Below are 15264 nucleotides of genomic sequence, written 5' to 3' on the forward strand. Positions count from 1 at the left end.
AACCCAGGGGTCTGCCAAACGGAGGGCATGTTGCTACTACAGCCACCACGCCCACGTCCGGAGGCCTGCCAGCATCACTCCCATCCATCAGAACCGCGCCAGAGTGGGCACAAGGACTAGTCTCCCGCATCCAGGAAGATGACGGAATTTAGTGTAGAGTCTAAGGACAATATGATGTCTCTTTCCATTTTTAAGCATGGTTAAGTCCATGCCTACTCCCTGGGCAAGGCACCAATCTAAGTACAACATAAGGACCAAGTCCCCTTAAAAACATTTTTTTTTAAAGCCCAGGACTTTTTTTCTTAGAATTCTAGAATAATGTTGCGCTTACTGTGGAATACACATGAGCTCCGTTGGCTAGTCGGTATGTAGCGATCCGCTGCAGGCACTGAACAATTCTGCTGCAGGCTTTCGCCTCCCTCTGCGCCAGCCACAGGACACGCTCATCGGCCAGCATGATGTTGCTTGCGATGTCGACCATCACGTCACCTAGCTAGCAGGCATGCAGGAGAGAAAGGAACCACCTAAACAGGCTGTTTTACATCATCAAAACCCTCATAAGACACCAAGATGGGCCTGCAGTCTAAATTTTTCAGTGAAAACCCAACAGACACTGTACTTGTTTCCCATGAAAGCCTCTTCAGATATGAACAGCACATTTGATTATGACCATTTGGTCGTATTTAAGTCAAAACAGTGTATTGAAGCAATCACCAAATCTTTGGTGAAAACACTGACACATGGTACTCAAACTGGAAGGGGGAAGGAGGGGAGACAAATTAATCAAGAGGAAGGAAAAGACATGACATGACCCCAAAGTAAAAAGACCTACACTCTTTTTCTGGCAAACCATTTATGAACACTTTCTGTGTGTTTAAGTGTTAGCTTAGTATTATTATTAAGAAATATCTACTGTCTAGTTCTTTAGTATCCAGTCATGCTCAAAACTTTAGGCATGTCCAACCACAGGAAGTTCCCCATCTGTGCAGGCCCATCACGTGTCCTAGCACATGTAGCTTCTCTCTCTCTCTCTCTCTCTCATGAAATTGTCCTTCCCCTCCCCCAACTCAATGACTGCTTTAAGACCTAGTGTCACGAAATAAATGGACCCATGGAGGTGCTCACTTTTGCACTGCTTGTTTTATTAAGTTATGAACTGAGCTAATGAATTCTTTTTATTAGCTCAGTTCATAACCAACAGATGTGAGGATCTGTCAGACAATGACAGTGAAACGTCCACTTACTGTTGACGCTGACTTATATGTCCCGTGTCAGAGAAATGCACTGAACATGTAGGGCTAATGTGACATACTGGTGTTGAGGGGGGTTGGCACCGAGCAAAATGTTCATGAGAGGAAAATCTATGGCAGAAAGAACAACAAAAGCATTCTGGGGGAAGGATCAGAGGATTCAGAAGCTGGCTGCTTTACTAATCAAGACGTAAGCATCAAAGGTGTGAGGGCCCCCAAGCCGAGCCAGAAAGCAAAGGCTGTTTGCAAATGTCTTTTGATCATCCCGGAAGGTTCCAGGTGAGCTTCCCACCCCTATTCTGCATCCACTGCTCTTCCCAGGATGTATGATTATGACGGCTGAGGTGGGTTTGGAAAAAATTCAGTCTGTCCCACCCAGGGTCCACTTCACAAAGACAGGCCTGCAGACACGCACCAGAGGCCAACCCTGGAGTCACAGGACAAAAGAGCTGGAGTAAGTGCAGAGCTTAGGTCAGATGCTGACCCCTGGCTGCGTCTGCCACTTAACCCTGAGTACCTGCCTGTATTGGCACAGCGGGGACCGTTCCTGTCTGTTCTGGATGTTGTGAAGAGCATGTTCCAACAACACATACAACGCTCCTGGAACCATGCCTGGCACGTGGCAAGCGCTCAACAAACCTGAGCTCTCCTTGGAACTTCCCTGCTCCTTTTGTACCACTTGAATCCCAAAACAGGCTCTCTCTGAAGGCGACGGGCTCTAGAAGAAGTGGTAGGAAGGGCGCATTTCTAGAGTCTGTTCGTATACAGACAGGACCAATGAGCCCAGCAAAACTGCTTCCTCCTCTCAGCCCCACCACCTCCTCCAGTTAAAACAATAGTTTACTGGTCTTCACAAAGTGTATCACAATGTCCTTTTATTTCCAATGTAAATACCTCGAGGGCAGGGGCAACTCAATGTCCTACTTATATTCGTACTCTTATCCACCAGTCTAACTCCTGGTATAAAGGCCAACACACATAAAATATTCATTCGCTCACTGTCTAAATATTTACGGAGGACTCAGGGGAGCCGGACACTGTTCTGAGCCATGGAAATACAGCAGTGAAAGAAACACACAGGCTCTCCTCTGGCGCTTATAACCTAGTGAGGTAAATACCAAATAAATACACTTTAAAACACTGCTTTAGAGTATAGCTGCAATGAAGGAATCAACAGAGTACTATATGATGAAGAGAAATGAAACTTAATTCAAACACTCCGTTTTAATGGACTCACACATTCTCAAAGGGCATTTCCCCCAAACCCAAGAAATTAACAGCATCAACTGACAGAGGAAGGTGAAGAGCCTAGAAAGAAGCTTTGCAGAATCCTAAGCCTGTCTGCACAACTGGTGGACACCAGCATCCTAGTACTGATGCCTAATGAACAGGGTGGGGGTGAATTTCCTTCTAACAGAAGCCAGTAGTGACTCCGCTATGTCAAAGACTGAATATGCCCATCAGCTGTTTATACAGCAATTAGAATAACAATCGCTACCTCTCAATGGAAATTCAGAGTAGCTGGAATAATTTGGCTAAGTTTTCGGCTATTAGCCTTACCTGTTGTGATTTTGAATTTTTATACAAAACTAAATAGGATAAAACAGGTGATGTGGTAAAATAGGCTCTCTGGCTCTCAGAAAAGAAATCCCCATTGGCTGCAAAAACTTAAAAGAAAAGCTACAGGAAAATACTGATTCTACTCTAAGGAAGTGTTTACAGATTCACACAATTACAGACCTGTTGTTTTACTCTTTTTAAAAGTTTTAAATGTACAAACTTTATGATGATCCAACATGAGACCTGGTAGATAAATACACCATCTCTACTGAAAAACCAATGACTACATGACCACAGAACCACTGCTATGGCTCACTCGACAACGGCAGTAATGAAATTTAATGTGTTCATAATTGTAAAGAAAAGAGTATCTCTAAGAAGGTACGCAGTTAACTCGAGCGATTGCCTTAGCTGAGAAAGAGCTACGTTTCTTACTATTTCATCCCAAATGACTAAGAACTGAGGAACAGGTGAGATGCCAACATGCTCCCAAGGGCAGGTCACCACAAAATGCTGGCTGCTTGCGTAGCTGGGTCACAGCAGCAGTTCCGAATCCTTCACAGTGGCAAGGACACAACAGGGATAACAGTGCATAAAAAATTACACTGGAGTAAAAGAGTGTTCCTGCAATCTGACACCCAGAGAGAGTTTAAAAGCTGCAGCCAACATTAGAAAGCCTTGGACTTCCCCTTGACCTCATTCCCTGAAGGCCATTCCAGCCACAGAGGGTCAGAAGGCCCCGCGCACCTGCTCTCCCACCTGTCACACTAAACGGTCAGGGTCAAATGAAAACGCCTGTGAACACACTTTATCAGAGACAAAGGCTAAAGGCTGAAAGTGTCACATTAATAACAATGAAAATGTTAAATGGCATCTGTTTTACGAGATGGAATAGTTGGAGTTCTTCTCAATATAGGGGTGAGCAAAAGTAGGTTTACAGTTATTCATAAGAAAAAAAGATGCAGGTTGTGATTATTACGATGGTTGAATAAACTGTTTTGTGCACTCACAGCTGCAAACCTGGTCGTGCCCACCCTGGTATGTATGTTTGGAATTCTGATTCACATTAGACCAAAATCATCTGTAAATTTCATGGATTTGATATGATAGCATATGAAATACATAAGATACTTTATGAACTAAACTCGACATTTCATTTTAATGCAGGAGAATACTATAACACTGAAGGCAGGATATCTGTGTGTCTGGGAGTTAAATTCTCCTGCGTTAAGACTGCAACTGTCTTAAAGTAGATGTCCATGAGCAAATCATTAGCCTCTCTGAGACTCAGTTTGCTCATCTGTAAATGAGATCAGAAACCCTGTGAAGCCGGGCCCGCGTGGCTCAGCAGTTGAGCATCAACCTGCAATCCTGGAGACCGTGGTTTGACTCCCAGTGAGAGCACATGCCTGGGTGGCGGTTCCATCCCCAGTCGGGAAGGGGGGGAACAGGAGGCAGCCGAGCAATGGCTCTCTCATCATTGATGTTTCTCTCTCTCTCTCTCCCTCTCCCTTCCTCTCTCTGACATCAATAAAGACATATTTAAAAGAAAGAAAGAAACACTATGAAAAGTGCTCAGAACATCTTCCATAGTAAATTAAGAGAAAAAATAAAACAGAAGATAAGTATCTTCATTAAGCAATCATGCCCTTTTTTGAGGAATGTCAAGGGATCTAGACCCCTCTAGGCCCCTGCCCACACTTCCGTTTTCAAGCATAAAGCAGCAGGGGCACTCTTATGGATTCTAATCCCCAGGAAAGCAAGAATTACAGACGCAAGTGTGGGTGAGGCCGCAAGCTAGGCGGTTGTTTCAGGACAGCTAAGACAGAAATTCAAACTACAGGAATTTACATGTAGTCCCAACTGGACTAAATAATAATAATAATAATAATAACAGCAGCTGACATTATTATTAAAGTTCAAATGTTATTCATGGTTTTCTCCTAGCTACGATTTAAATATAATATTAAGATGACATCTATCTTAAAGCACGGTATTACCCTGATTACTTTTAATGAAGAAACTGCTCTTTTGTGCAGGTCAAGCTTTGAAAATGTATTTATGTCCCTCTTCACTGGCTCCGCTGTCCTGGAAGTCTCGGGATCCCACTATTGGCTTCTGGCTTAGTCCAGCTGTCAATATTCAATCAGAGGGCTCACTGTGATAACCATCAGGACCTATGGCAAATATGAAACCTTTGGTTTTACTGTGATAGAAGGTGATGATGACAATGATGGTGAAGGAACTGGAGAAACAGGTGAGAAAGGAAGAGGGGAAGGATGCTGAGGATCATGTTGCATATAAATTTCACCGCCTTCCAGGAAGGATTTGAGGTAGCCCAGCACAATTTTAAAAATAAATTATTTTTAATTAAGAGCACATAAATAAAGAGCGGAAAATACAGGCTAAAGAGAAGAAAAAGAGACACGGACAAGTTAAAAACATGCATCGAGGGCAGAGCTGCTGTGTCTGGGGAAAACGTGATTCTTGACATGTTTCTAGTAGAGGCGATGAAGGTAATTTTACAGTTAGCAACAGAAAGGGGAACAAGTCCTCCAGGGAGACAGAGTGGCCTTCACGACAAATTCTAGGAACACGTGAGGTACGCTAGACCAGAGAGGCAGGCGCGGGGACCCACCTCAGCCACACCTTCCCCACAGTGGAAAGCTCAGCTCCCCAGATCCCTGCAAGTCTCCCACTGGGAGAGGGTTCCTTTCCCTGACACAGCCGCACGCGCACCTCCCTCTAAGGGAGGGCACAGAAATAAGGACCTGGACAGTTCTGCTAAAAGAGACAGGCTGACGGGAAGAGAGTTATCTCTGTTAATGCAACTCTGACCTGGCGGAAAACAAAGGCTCCTCCAGAGGCCAAGAGCAAATAGACAGTGGGGCTGCGAAGCTCTGCGGCTGAACTCTGCGGCCCGTGGACCCACCGGCACAGGCCTTAGAGGAGACCGATGGTAAAGCTGGTAACCAAAGAGGGTAATATCACAGGGTCGGGGCGAACCGGCACCAGATCAGCCTCACAGGAGAAAGGGGGCAGCAAGGAAACTTGAAACCTGCCTGCCCTGACCTCGGCCCAAGGTAGGAGGGGGTAAAAAATCTTCCCTGACAACTAGTCAACACAAGCTGGCCACGCAGGTCTGAGGTCAGACTTCATATGACTTCTGTGATCTGAAAAACTCTAGCTGAGAACCAATTTCAAAGTGACCAGTTACCCTGGTATTGTCCCCAGGCCCTTGGCAAAAGCAAACCTAACACACTTAATAAAGATAAATTAGACCATTCTCATGAATATCCCGTATCACCAACATTAATCAGCATTGTTCTGAGGTCCTCACCAATGTAAGACCACAAAAAAACACCAAAAAAACATTTTATATAGGAACAGAAAAACTGTTACTTGCTGGTGACATAACTGTCTGTCTAAAAACTCCCGTAGACCAACTACAAAATTATATGGATGAATTCCGTAGGTAACCGGACAGAAGCTCTACATCTGTCAAAAGCCACAGTCAGCCCTGGCTGGGTAGCTCTGTGGGTCAGAGTGTTGTCCAGATACGGCAAGGTTCCCGGTTTGATCCCTGGTCAGGGCACACACAAGCGGCAACCAATGAACACATCAATAAATGGAACAACAAATGCATGTCTCTCTCTCTGTCTCTCTCTCTCTCAAATCAGTAAATTTAAAAAACACACACACCCATAATCAAGGAAAATTGAACATGGACTAGATATTTGACGATATTAAGGACTTAAGAGCTCATTTTAGTGATATAACAATATCATGGTTCTATTTTAAAGTCCCTTATAGTATAGAAAAATTATGGATAAAATATGACATCCAGAGTTCACTATTCAACGATCCAGCACTGAGAAAGAGAGAGAGGGAAGGAAGACACAGGGAGAGAGAGAGGAACAGGAAAAAAGAGGGACGGAGGGAGGGAGGGAGGACAAAGGAAATAAATGGGAGGAAGAAATATGATAGGCAAATACTGAAAATTGTTGAAGGTGAAAGGTATAACATGGGTATTAATAAAAACATTCTCTCCCCTATACTTTTTGAATTTTCCAATTAAAAAAAAAGTTTCTAAAAAGTTTTTAAAAAGTAAAATATTGAACTAGCCAGTAGATGACATGAAGAGACTACGGCGCTTCTCAAAGCCTGTGCCCCGCAGCACCTGGAACTTAACCGGATGGGCAAACTTGGCTTGACAAACGCGGCAGGTGCCACCGCGGCGCGGCCAGGGTGAGAAGCGGGGCCCTCGGGGACCACACAGCCCGCGGCCGGGTCTCCGCCACGCTGACGGTACAGACAAGTCCAAGGAGCAAGATCAGGAAAAACAAAATCAGAAACAGTGAAAAGAAGAACATTACGGTTGATGCAGAAGTGATTACGTTTCAAACGAATAAATGAAAGAACGGGACGCGTTTTTAAAACCTGTCCGTAAATACGATTTGCCACAGGAGCTTGTAGCCAAGTAGTGTGAGGGGCGGCCTGGCTCGCACGGAGGCTGGAGCTCAGTCGGGACCATCGCACCCCCAGAACTAATCTCTAATGCCTTCCCGTCTTCTGAAATGGATACATGATGCTTTCAGCACTCTCCTAAATACGAACAGATGCTTATGTTGCCTGACAGACAACGTTCAGCTGTTTTTAAAAGACTCCGCTAAACACACCATTTAGACCTGGCAGCTCGGTAGCTTTCGGAACCCGCCCTAACCACAGAGAACTGGCTTGCGTCCGCTAGATGCAATCCAGAGTTAAGAGGCAACTGCCTCACAACATTTCAGCTATGAAATTATCCACGGCAGAGTAACTTTTTGGACATAAAACAAAAATCAATGTAATTATTTGTGCAATGAAGCTATCTGCATTTTAGGATACCTTAGCAGAATCTTACGCTGCTGCAATTAACTTAAAACGATGCCTCCCTTAACCCTCGTGATTTCGTTTTACGGGACTAATAAACAGTGAAAGCTATGGCCTTCGATTCAGCTTTCTAATGAATCAGATAGGATGTCCATCTCTGCATCACAAATAATATACATTTATACTTCAGTTATTCAATCCTGATTATGTTTCCTCTGTTTTTCTATTTATACTTAATAATTAGTTGCCATCACTTGTTTCCAAAGATAATTCAAACTTTACCTCCCATGTCAACCAGCGAAAGTGACAACAATCTACATCAAACTCGGTTTTTAGAGAAGGAGTTAAAGGTCGCTGATGATTTTTTTTTAAAGACCTCGTTCTGAGCTTCTGAGATCCTAAGAACGTTAAATTTCCTAACCCTACAAATCACTCGCTAGCTTTGCAGCTATTGTACAAAATAGTTCCACCTGGGCTTTCCCACTCGGGCGCACACATTTCGCCATTTAAGCAGGACAAGTATCCCCCTTTTTAAGATAAAGGGCCATGGTTAATGAATCACTGATGGAACCAAACTGACTTTCGGTCGTGAACAGGACGCTCTCCCCTAAGCAGGTTTCACAGCCGCGGGCCGTTCATCCCCCCCTCCCGCTGGCACACAGTGAAACGCACACCTCTCCCCGGTGCTTGTCACCAGCAGGGAGGTGAGCAAAGGTCTCTCGCGTCAACAGAGCGGGGCATGGGAATAAATATGTATTGCAAAGTTGTTTCCAACGTCCTCATTCCAAATGTCATTCCAATGACTCTAGGACTCGGACATCCCACTTCCACGAATGACCTGTGGTCACGTGGGCAGTGACAGGGTGATTACAACCAACAGTGGGGAGCAGCGCCGGCAGAGCCAGGGTCCGGCAGCGTGTCCCGGGGCGCAGGCGGCTTACACAGGAGCAGGCTGTGGCCCAGAGAATCGCACAGCAGGGGAGTCCACTGCGGAAGGAACTGTGGTCTGAAGCTCAGGATCAGCACCGAAACGTCACCTTATCACCGAGTCCCGTTTACGTCCGTGCATCTAGTTTCCTCCCTTTCACAGCTGCGTCGTATCCAGTCGAGTGCCCAATGGACTGGGGCCGCACTTGCAAAACTCACCTCCAAAAGGCAAGGTATTAACAGATAGTCCACCCAATATTTTCGTTGCTTAAATGATTTAGGAAAACAAGGCTTATTTTTTTATCTTTTAACCTATTCACGAATCTGAGATGTCCTCCATGTAGACTTCGCTGAGCACAGTCTCTTCCCCACGGTGACCCCTGAGTACTTTTGGAAGATCGTGACAGGGCAGCACTGTACTAGAAATAAATGTGAAACCGCAGGGAACTTCTGCACTCGACAGCCAAGGCTCTGGCTTCTGCTTCCAGCCCGGCCCTCACCTCGCTGTACAACCTTGGCCAAACCATTTCATTTTCTGTGGGCTTCAGTATACAACCTGATGAGGTTTCTTCTACCTCTAAAACTCATTTTTGGGCACATGATTCCATCACAAAAGAAAAGTGCATATGTTCTCACGTAGCTGCAAATGTAAAGCTTAAGAATATGTTCATCTGCGTCTTCAAGCTCATCCCAAGCGAGATTTGTGGCTCGTTCATTCTGAAAACTGCTGTGGTCCACGTTTTCCCCTAAAGGATAGCACGCGGACAAGCACAGCCTAGTAGTGATATGGCCCCTTAAAAAGTACTTTGTCAAAGCAGCTAGGTTCTCATAACTTGTCTACTCTAAGCATCTGAAATTTCAAGAACGTCCCTAGAACAGTCTTGCATTTCTCCAGGACATTACGAAAGGAATGAAGCAATTTAACACACAATCCGGGGGACCAGACCTTATCAAGAAGAATGAACGGAGGGCTGTGTGGAGAAAAAGCCCGAAACAGGCAGCCCTGGCTACCCCGCCACGAGCAGCGAAGGTTCGTTCTCACCGGCGGGCTGCGTCCTGTCACGTCCCTTCGTGGCCAAGAGCTGCCAGCTCACCTCCAGCCCTCCCCACAGAAGGTCACTAACAGCCTTTCTCCACGACAGTTTTCAACATGAGAAATGTACTTATTTAGTTCAAATACAGCCAACATAAGCAGGCGTTAAAAATAGAGATTCAAGCGTATCGTGTGACCATTTGTTGACTGGCTACCTGCTACCAAATGGAACTAGAAAGATACCTCTTTTGATTTTTCCTCTTTGGTAAATCTTCCAAATTTTTCTATCATTTCAGCCACAAATATAACGTCCATCTTGTCAGAAAAGTTGGCTGCCTCCACGGTGTAAGCCAGTAACTGCCTGGCTGTGGCCACAGCGTTGGTAAGATTGAGCGGCATCTACATTGGAAAGGCGGGAAGAGGCACTTAGCAAATGGATGGACACAGTTTCTGACATTTTTTTCTTTGCATCATAACATTGCAAGGAATTCAAACAATATCATTTACTCACCGTGACCTCCTCAAATGCTTTTTAAACCCTCAGAAAGATTTAAAAAAAAAATGAAAGATTTTTTCATTGATTTTTAGAGGGGAAGGGAGAGTGAGAGAGAAACATTGACATGAGAGCGAAACATCGATCGGGTGCCCCCTGCCCGCCCCTTACCAGGGATTGAGCCCACAACCGAGGGATGTGCCCTAACAAGGGATCAAACTCACAACCTAGGTATGTGCCCTGCCCGGGGATCAAACCTGCAACCTTTTGTGTATGAGATGATGCTCCAACCAACTGAGCCACACCAGCGAGGGCAGAAAAGCGAAATTTTAATGGGAGCTAACCTGAGGGGAATTTTTTTAAAACTTGGAATAAAACACAGTAATACATAAACCTACACCAGATAAACATGCTGCACCGTCTCTAGGTCTCTGCTTATTCAAATTCTACAAAACTCAACCCCACATGCTTAGGACAGCTTTCCTGGAGTATTCAGCTGGGGGATCCATACTGCCCCGCACGTGAGTATGAACCGCGTATTCACTTGTCTGTATCACCAGGCACTGCCAGTGATGTTTTACACTTGTTTATTTATTTACTTAAACACGACTCGGCACCAACCATTGCAAAAAGGGTAAACTGGCACTAAGGAGCATAAGAAAATGTGTAACACAGAAACTATCTTCCAGCTGCTTATAACTGGTTTGGTTTATAAAAGATGCACAGAGCCCCGGCGGGGTGGCTCCGCTGGTTGGAGCATCGCCCGCTATAGCAAAAGGTCGTGGGCGCAATTCCTGGTTAGGGCACATACCTCCGTTTTGGGTTTAATCCCCGATCGAGGAACGTATGGGAGGCAACGGATTGATGTTTCTCTCTCCCTCTGTCCCTCTGTCTCTCAAATCAATAAAAACACAAAAATAAAAAAAAAGAGAGACCCGTAGAAGTAAAGGCGGGAAAAGGTATCCGGATGGTATACACGGGTGTGACAAGATCAATTGTGACAAAGGGAATATAAAAAGGAACCCAAGAAGTGGCTTCCCAGGCGGATGGAAGGACGGTTAGGATTTTGTCTGGTAGATACAGATAATAAAGGTATTCAAACAAAGGCACAGTGTCAGGATGCCCAGCAGTGACAGGTGACATCGCAGAGGGCCTTGAATACCAGTCGAGAAGACCCAGCCTTACTCCAAAGAGATCAGTCCGCTGAAGTGTAAACCCCGAATCCGTACGCTTTACTAACATTTATAAAAGTGATCTTACGTGCTTGGTTTGAATGCCATGCTTTATCGGCAACCTCAGCAAACAGAAGACTTTCTAGTTACCTGATTAAACATATAAAGGACTCTAGTGACATCGTTTGCATACTGGCAGCGAGAATAGTCGTCATCTGCCCAAAAGCCACCTCGGTCACACCTGCGCCACGCCTTCCTCTCGTCCTGCGGGCTCCCGGGATAGATGCCACTGCCGTGGGTATTCCGGGTGCACTGCAGGTAGGCAGTGATGCCCGCCAGCGTCCTGGGCCACCTGCACACGAGGCAAAGCCGCATGAGAAACACACACTGCGACAGCCACAGCAGAGGAAAGCGCAGGGTTAGAACACGCCGCTTACAATCACAGAGAAAAGGTCACGGAGCAGAAACAAACAAAACTCCGTTCAGGATAAAAAACCAAATTACCTTTTTTTAAAAGGTTAACACGGACTAAAGAGTTTTAAACTATCAGCCAAGTATATTTTTAACAGCGTAACAGGATAGGATATTTTCCTAAAATATTCTAAATGTTGCTATAAACACACAGGGAAATTGTACCTTGTGCAGCAAAAGAGAAAACCGGTGCAACAAAGAGTTTTGCGTTTCTTTTTAATTACTGCTAATATATTGCTGGCTTATACAACCATTAGGCAAACAAGGTCAGTGTCTTCTCCAGTGTAATTGGAATTTGGCCTTTTGCAGACATGTGCGGGAAAGAGTGACGCCAGCAGGTCCGGGACAGCTGTCCTTAGAAAGGCCTGCTTGCGACACCGGCCCTTCGGTGGCGGCCGGGAATTCCGACCTGGGCGCGTGCCCGTGAACCGTTCGCCGGTGAGCGTGGTTCGCTGTGCCCGACTGCTTGCACAAGCAGTGTGGTGTGTGCCGAACGCCTGCTTTCTTCCTGGGAGCCTGAAACTTCGGTATGTGCTAGGCAGAGGGTGCCCGCTTGCAGAGCAATAAGAACTTGGGGTGCCGAGACTCCAACGGGTGTCCCTGGGCAGAAACACTGCCTAGAGGTGGCGGTTGTCACGCTGAAGGAGCAGGCTCTGTGTGAGGCCCAGGGAGGGAGCCGGCAGGGAGAGGCCTGCACGGGGTCTCTCCAGAGCCCGCCTGTGTCTCTCCTGTGTGACACAGCTGTGTACCTTACTGCATCCCTACAACGCATCCTCGCAGTCACTTCAACTATATGTTGAGTCCTGCAGTCCAAGCAAATGTCTGCCCTTGGGGGTGGTCCTGAAGACTTCCAACACGGCGTACAGCCGAATTTACCTGGGAGAAGCCCCTCCCTACACAGTGACTGCCCAAACTTGTCATAGATCGTCATTAACTGGGCTGGGAAAATTTTTGTTATTTGAGCTCCATTTCTCCAAAACAGGCAAGAAAATCAAGCATATTTAATAAAAGTCAGAGTTGACCAGTAACACAGGAACTGCTAGATTATAATACCAGTCACAACAAAATATAGTTCATTACCAAAATTTGCATAAATAGATCAAGCAACACTAAATTCTTATGAATGCAGTGGAGTTTAACTGCATAATACCTTAAGGCACATCAAAAGATGAGTAACTCATTAATCAGTTTAATAACGAGATTCCTCTTCTATTTTTAAAAATGTAAGACACTCAAACACTGAGTAAAAATAGAAAATCTGCTATAAACAGAAAACATCCTATCATGATTATTTAATAGAAGATTTTGAATGTAACAAAATTAACAAATGCTATCTATTTCACTTTAAGGTATACGATATAAATATTATAGATGAACAGTTAATCCATATAAAAGATTTATCCACTAGCAATAATAAATGCTTATTTCCATATATTCATGTCAGGGAGAATTTAAAACAGATAATTTTTTTAAAAGCAATAAAGCAATGAAGAACTAGCTGAGCTAGAGGGGCTGTTACTGCTTCCTCACCACAGACTTGAAAGACTAGCACCGAAGGGTCTTCTTATCCTTAGAAACCGGGCTCACAGCCCCGAGGCAGAAACAGGAGCCATCACACACAGTGCAAGCTGGTACTCGACAATCTTTACACTGCTTTTAACAGCAACATATTTCCCTTCGTTTATATGAACTACAAACTCACTATTAAAATCCTGAACATAAAGAACATTAAGTAAACAATATATTTAAAGATGTTCTCAAGCCACTTTGAAAGTAAAGAGAGTCTAAGGTAAAAGTGGTTACCTCTGGCAAATTCTAAACATTCTACAAAAAAAAAAATTATTTCTCTCATTCTGCTTATGTTAACTAGGTCCAACACCAATGGCTCCCCAAGTTCCAGGCCAACCAACAGCTTTCATTTCCCAGCAATTTATCTATTGGCAATCATGAATGCCGATTTCCACATTCCCAGGTCAAGGAGAACTTAAAAAAAAACAAACACAAAAGATAAATACATATCCAGTTTTCTTCCCCCATTTGGTTCTCCTAGAAGTTAAACAAGAACCAAATTGGGGAGAGGGGGGCAGAATTGGATATGTGTTTCTCCTTATAATGGCGTTTACTAAACTGCCAATGGTTAAAAGTGCCTCAGCAATGCCACACCTTCCAAAGTCCATCCATAAAAGAGCCCTTGGAAAAAAAGAGGAAGTACCATTTGTTCGAATTTTGTACTGTTTTAGAATTTCTAAAATGTTTCCCTACAGTAGTGGTTCTTAACCTTTTCAGCAAAACCACCTGTTAACAATGAACACTTCCAGCTCTCCCTTCAGAGGCTCATAAATCAACAGATTAGAGATAAAGTTCGGACACCTGTTTGTTTGTTTTTAATCTCTGTAAATGATTCTGAAATCACTGTTCTAAAGGGTCCTTAGATACATAAGAACATGTATATGAATATACATGCATTTCTCCAATATTCTTACTGAGGACAGGAGACGAATCATGTGCCTTTGAGGATCAAAAGGAACGTGGACAGCAGTTTCCGTGTCACTGACCTGAAGTCGCCTTTGTTGTTTACCACCCTCTCGGGAGGACAGTACTGTGCCGAGCTCTCTAACACGACAATATCCACGGTCCTTGTATTGTTTCCGCGCTTGGTCTGGACATGACAGCCCCAATTTCCAGTTGATCCAGCCTGAATATTAGAAATGGTTAGGGCACTGCATGAAGAAAGATTTTAAAAAGAGAGAAAAGGTGGTTAGGTAAAAAGGGAAACAACACGGGCTTCTATCACTCATTTAGCAAATGCGTCTGAACGTACGTTGTGAGCCTCATGCTTGTTAGATAAAAACGAATTTTTAAAATGTCCCTCCATTTAAGTACGGGAGCAGCAGGTAAAGAGACTTAAAATACTACGGTGAGAGCAATAATAGGAGTATGCAAAAGGTGCAATGGTGCATGATATCTGAGACTTCTCCTTCCAGAAAAAGGGAAGGCAGGGAACAGCAGGGAGGGGGAACAGCAAGCGCAAAGGCAGAAACACTGCGGAACATTCTTCAGCAAAACCAAAGAAAACGTTTCTAAGTTACATCTACCTTCTCACTGATTCTAAGGGAAATATTCAAGCATGAACAAAGAAGATTCATATTCTAAAGTATGTAATTGAGAAAACACTTAAGGTAAAATATTTTGTGCAACAAGGGTTATATGAGGAACAACTTGTTAAAAGTCTCTTAAAAGGTAGCAAATCACTAATTAATGGTTTAACAAAAGGAGTTTCCATGTAACGGCATACTTCAATTTACAAAACAGCTACATATCTCAATAGTTATCAGGAAATTTAATTTGCAAGATGAAGTCACCATTCGCTAATATAAGACCTATTAATTAAAGAGCAAATGTCAGAACATTTAATTAACCTTTACTCCCCACCCCGACAGGACAAATTAGGCTTTGCTTCTAAGTAGATACAAATGATAAGTAATT

The 15264-nt window shown here is 44.2% G+C and overlaps 1 protein-coding gene across 2 annotated transcripts in view; it reads right to left on the reverse strand.

Annotated features, from left to right (window-relative positions):
• ADGRA3 (adhesion G protein-coupled receptor A3) overlaps window positions 1-15264 on the reverse strand; it is a gene marked incomplete at its 5' end in the record, with an annotated part of 98644 nt that overhangs the window by 33494 nt on the left and 49886 nt on the right. For both annotated transcript variants that reach the window (XM_081161488.1, XM_081161487.1), the window contains 4 exons: window positions 332-493; window positions 9886-10041; window positions 11458-11659; window positions 14334-14498. In XM_081161488.1, coding sequence (XP_081017614.1) covers window positions 332-493; window positions 9886-10041; window positions 11458-11659; window positions 14334-14498 — 685 coding nt within the window. The remainder of the gene's footprint in view (window positions 1-331; window positions 494-9885; window positions 10042-11457; window positions 11660-14333; window positions 14499-15264) is intronic.

This window comes from Miniopterus schreibersii (assembly GCF_964146895.1).
Source record: "Miniopterus schreibersii genome assembly, chromosome: 1".
NCBI classification, from domain to species: domain Eukaryota; kingdom Metazoa; phylum Chordata; class Mammalia; order Chiroptera; family Miniopteridae; genus Miniopterus; species Miniopterus schreibersii.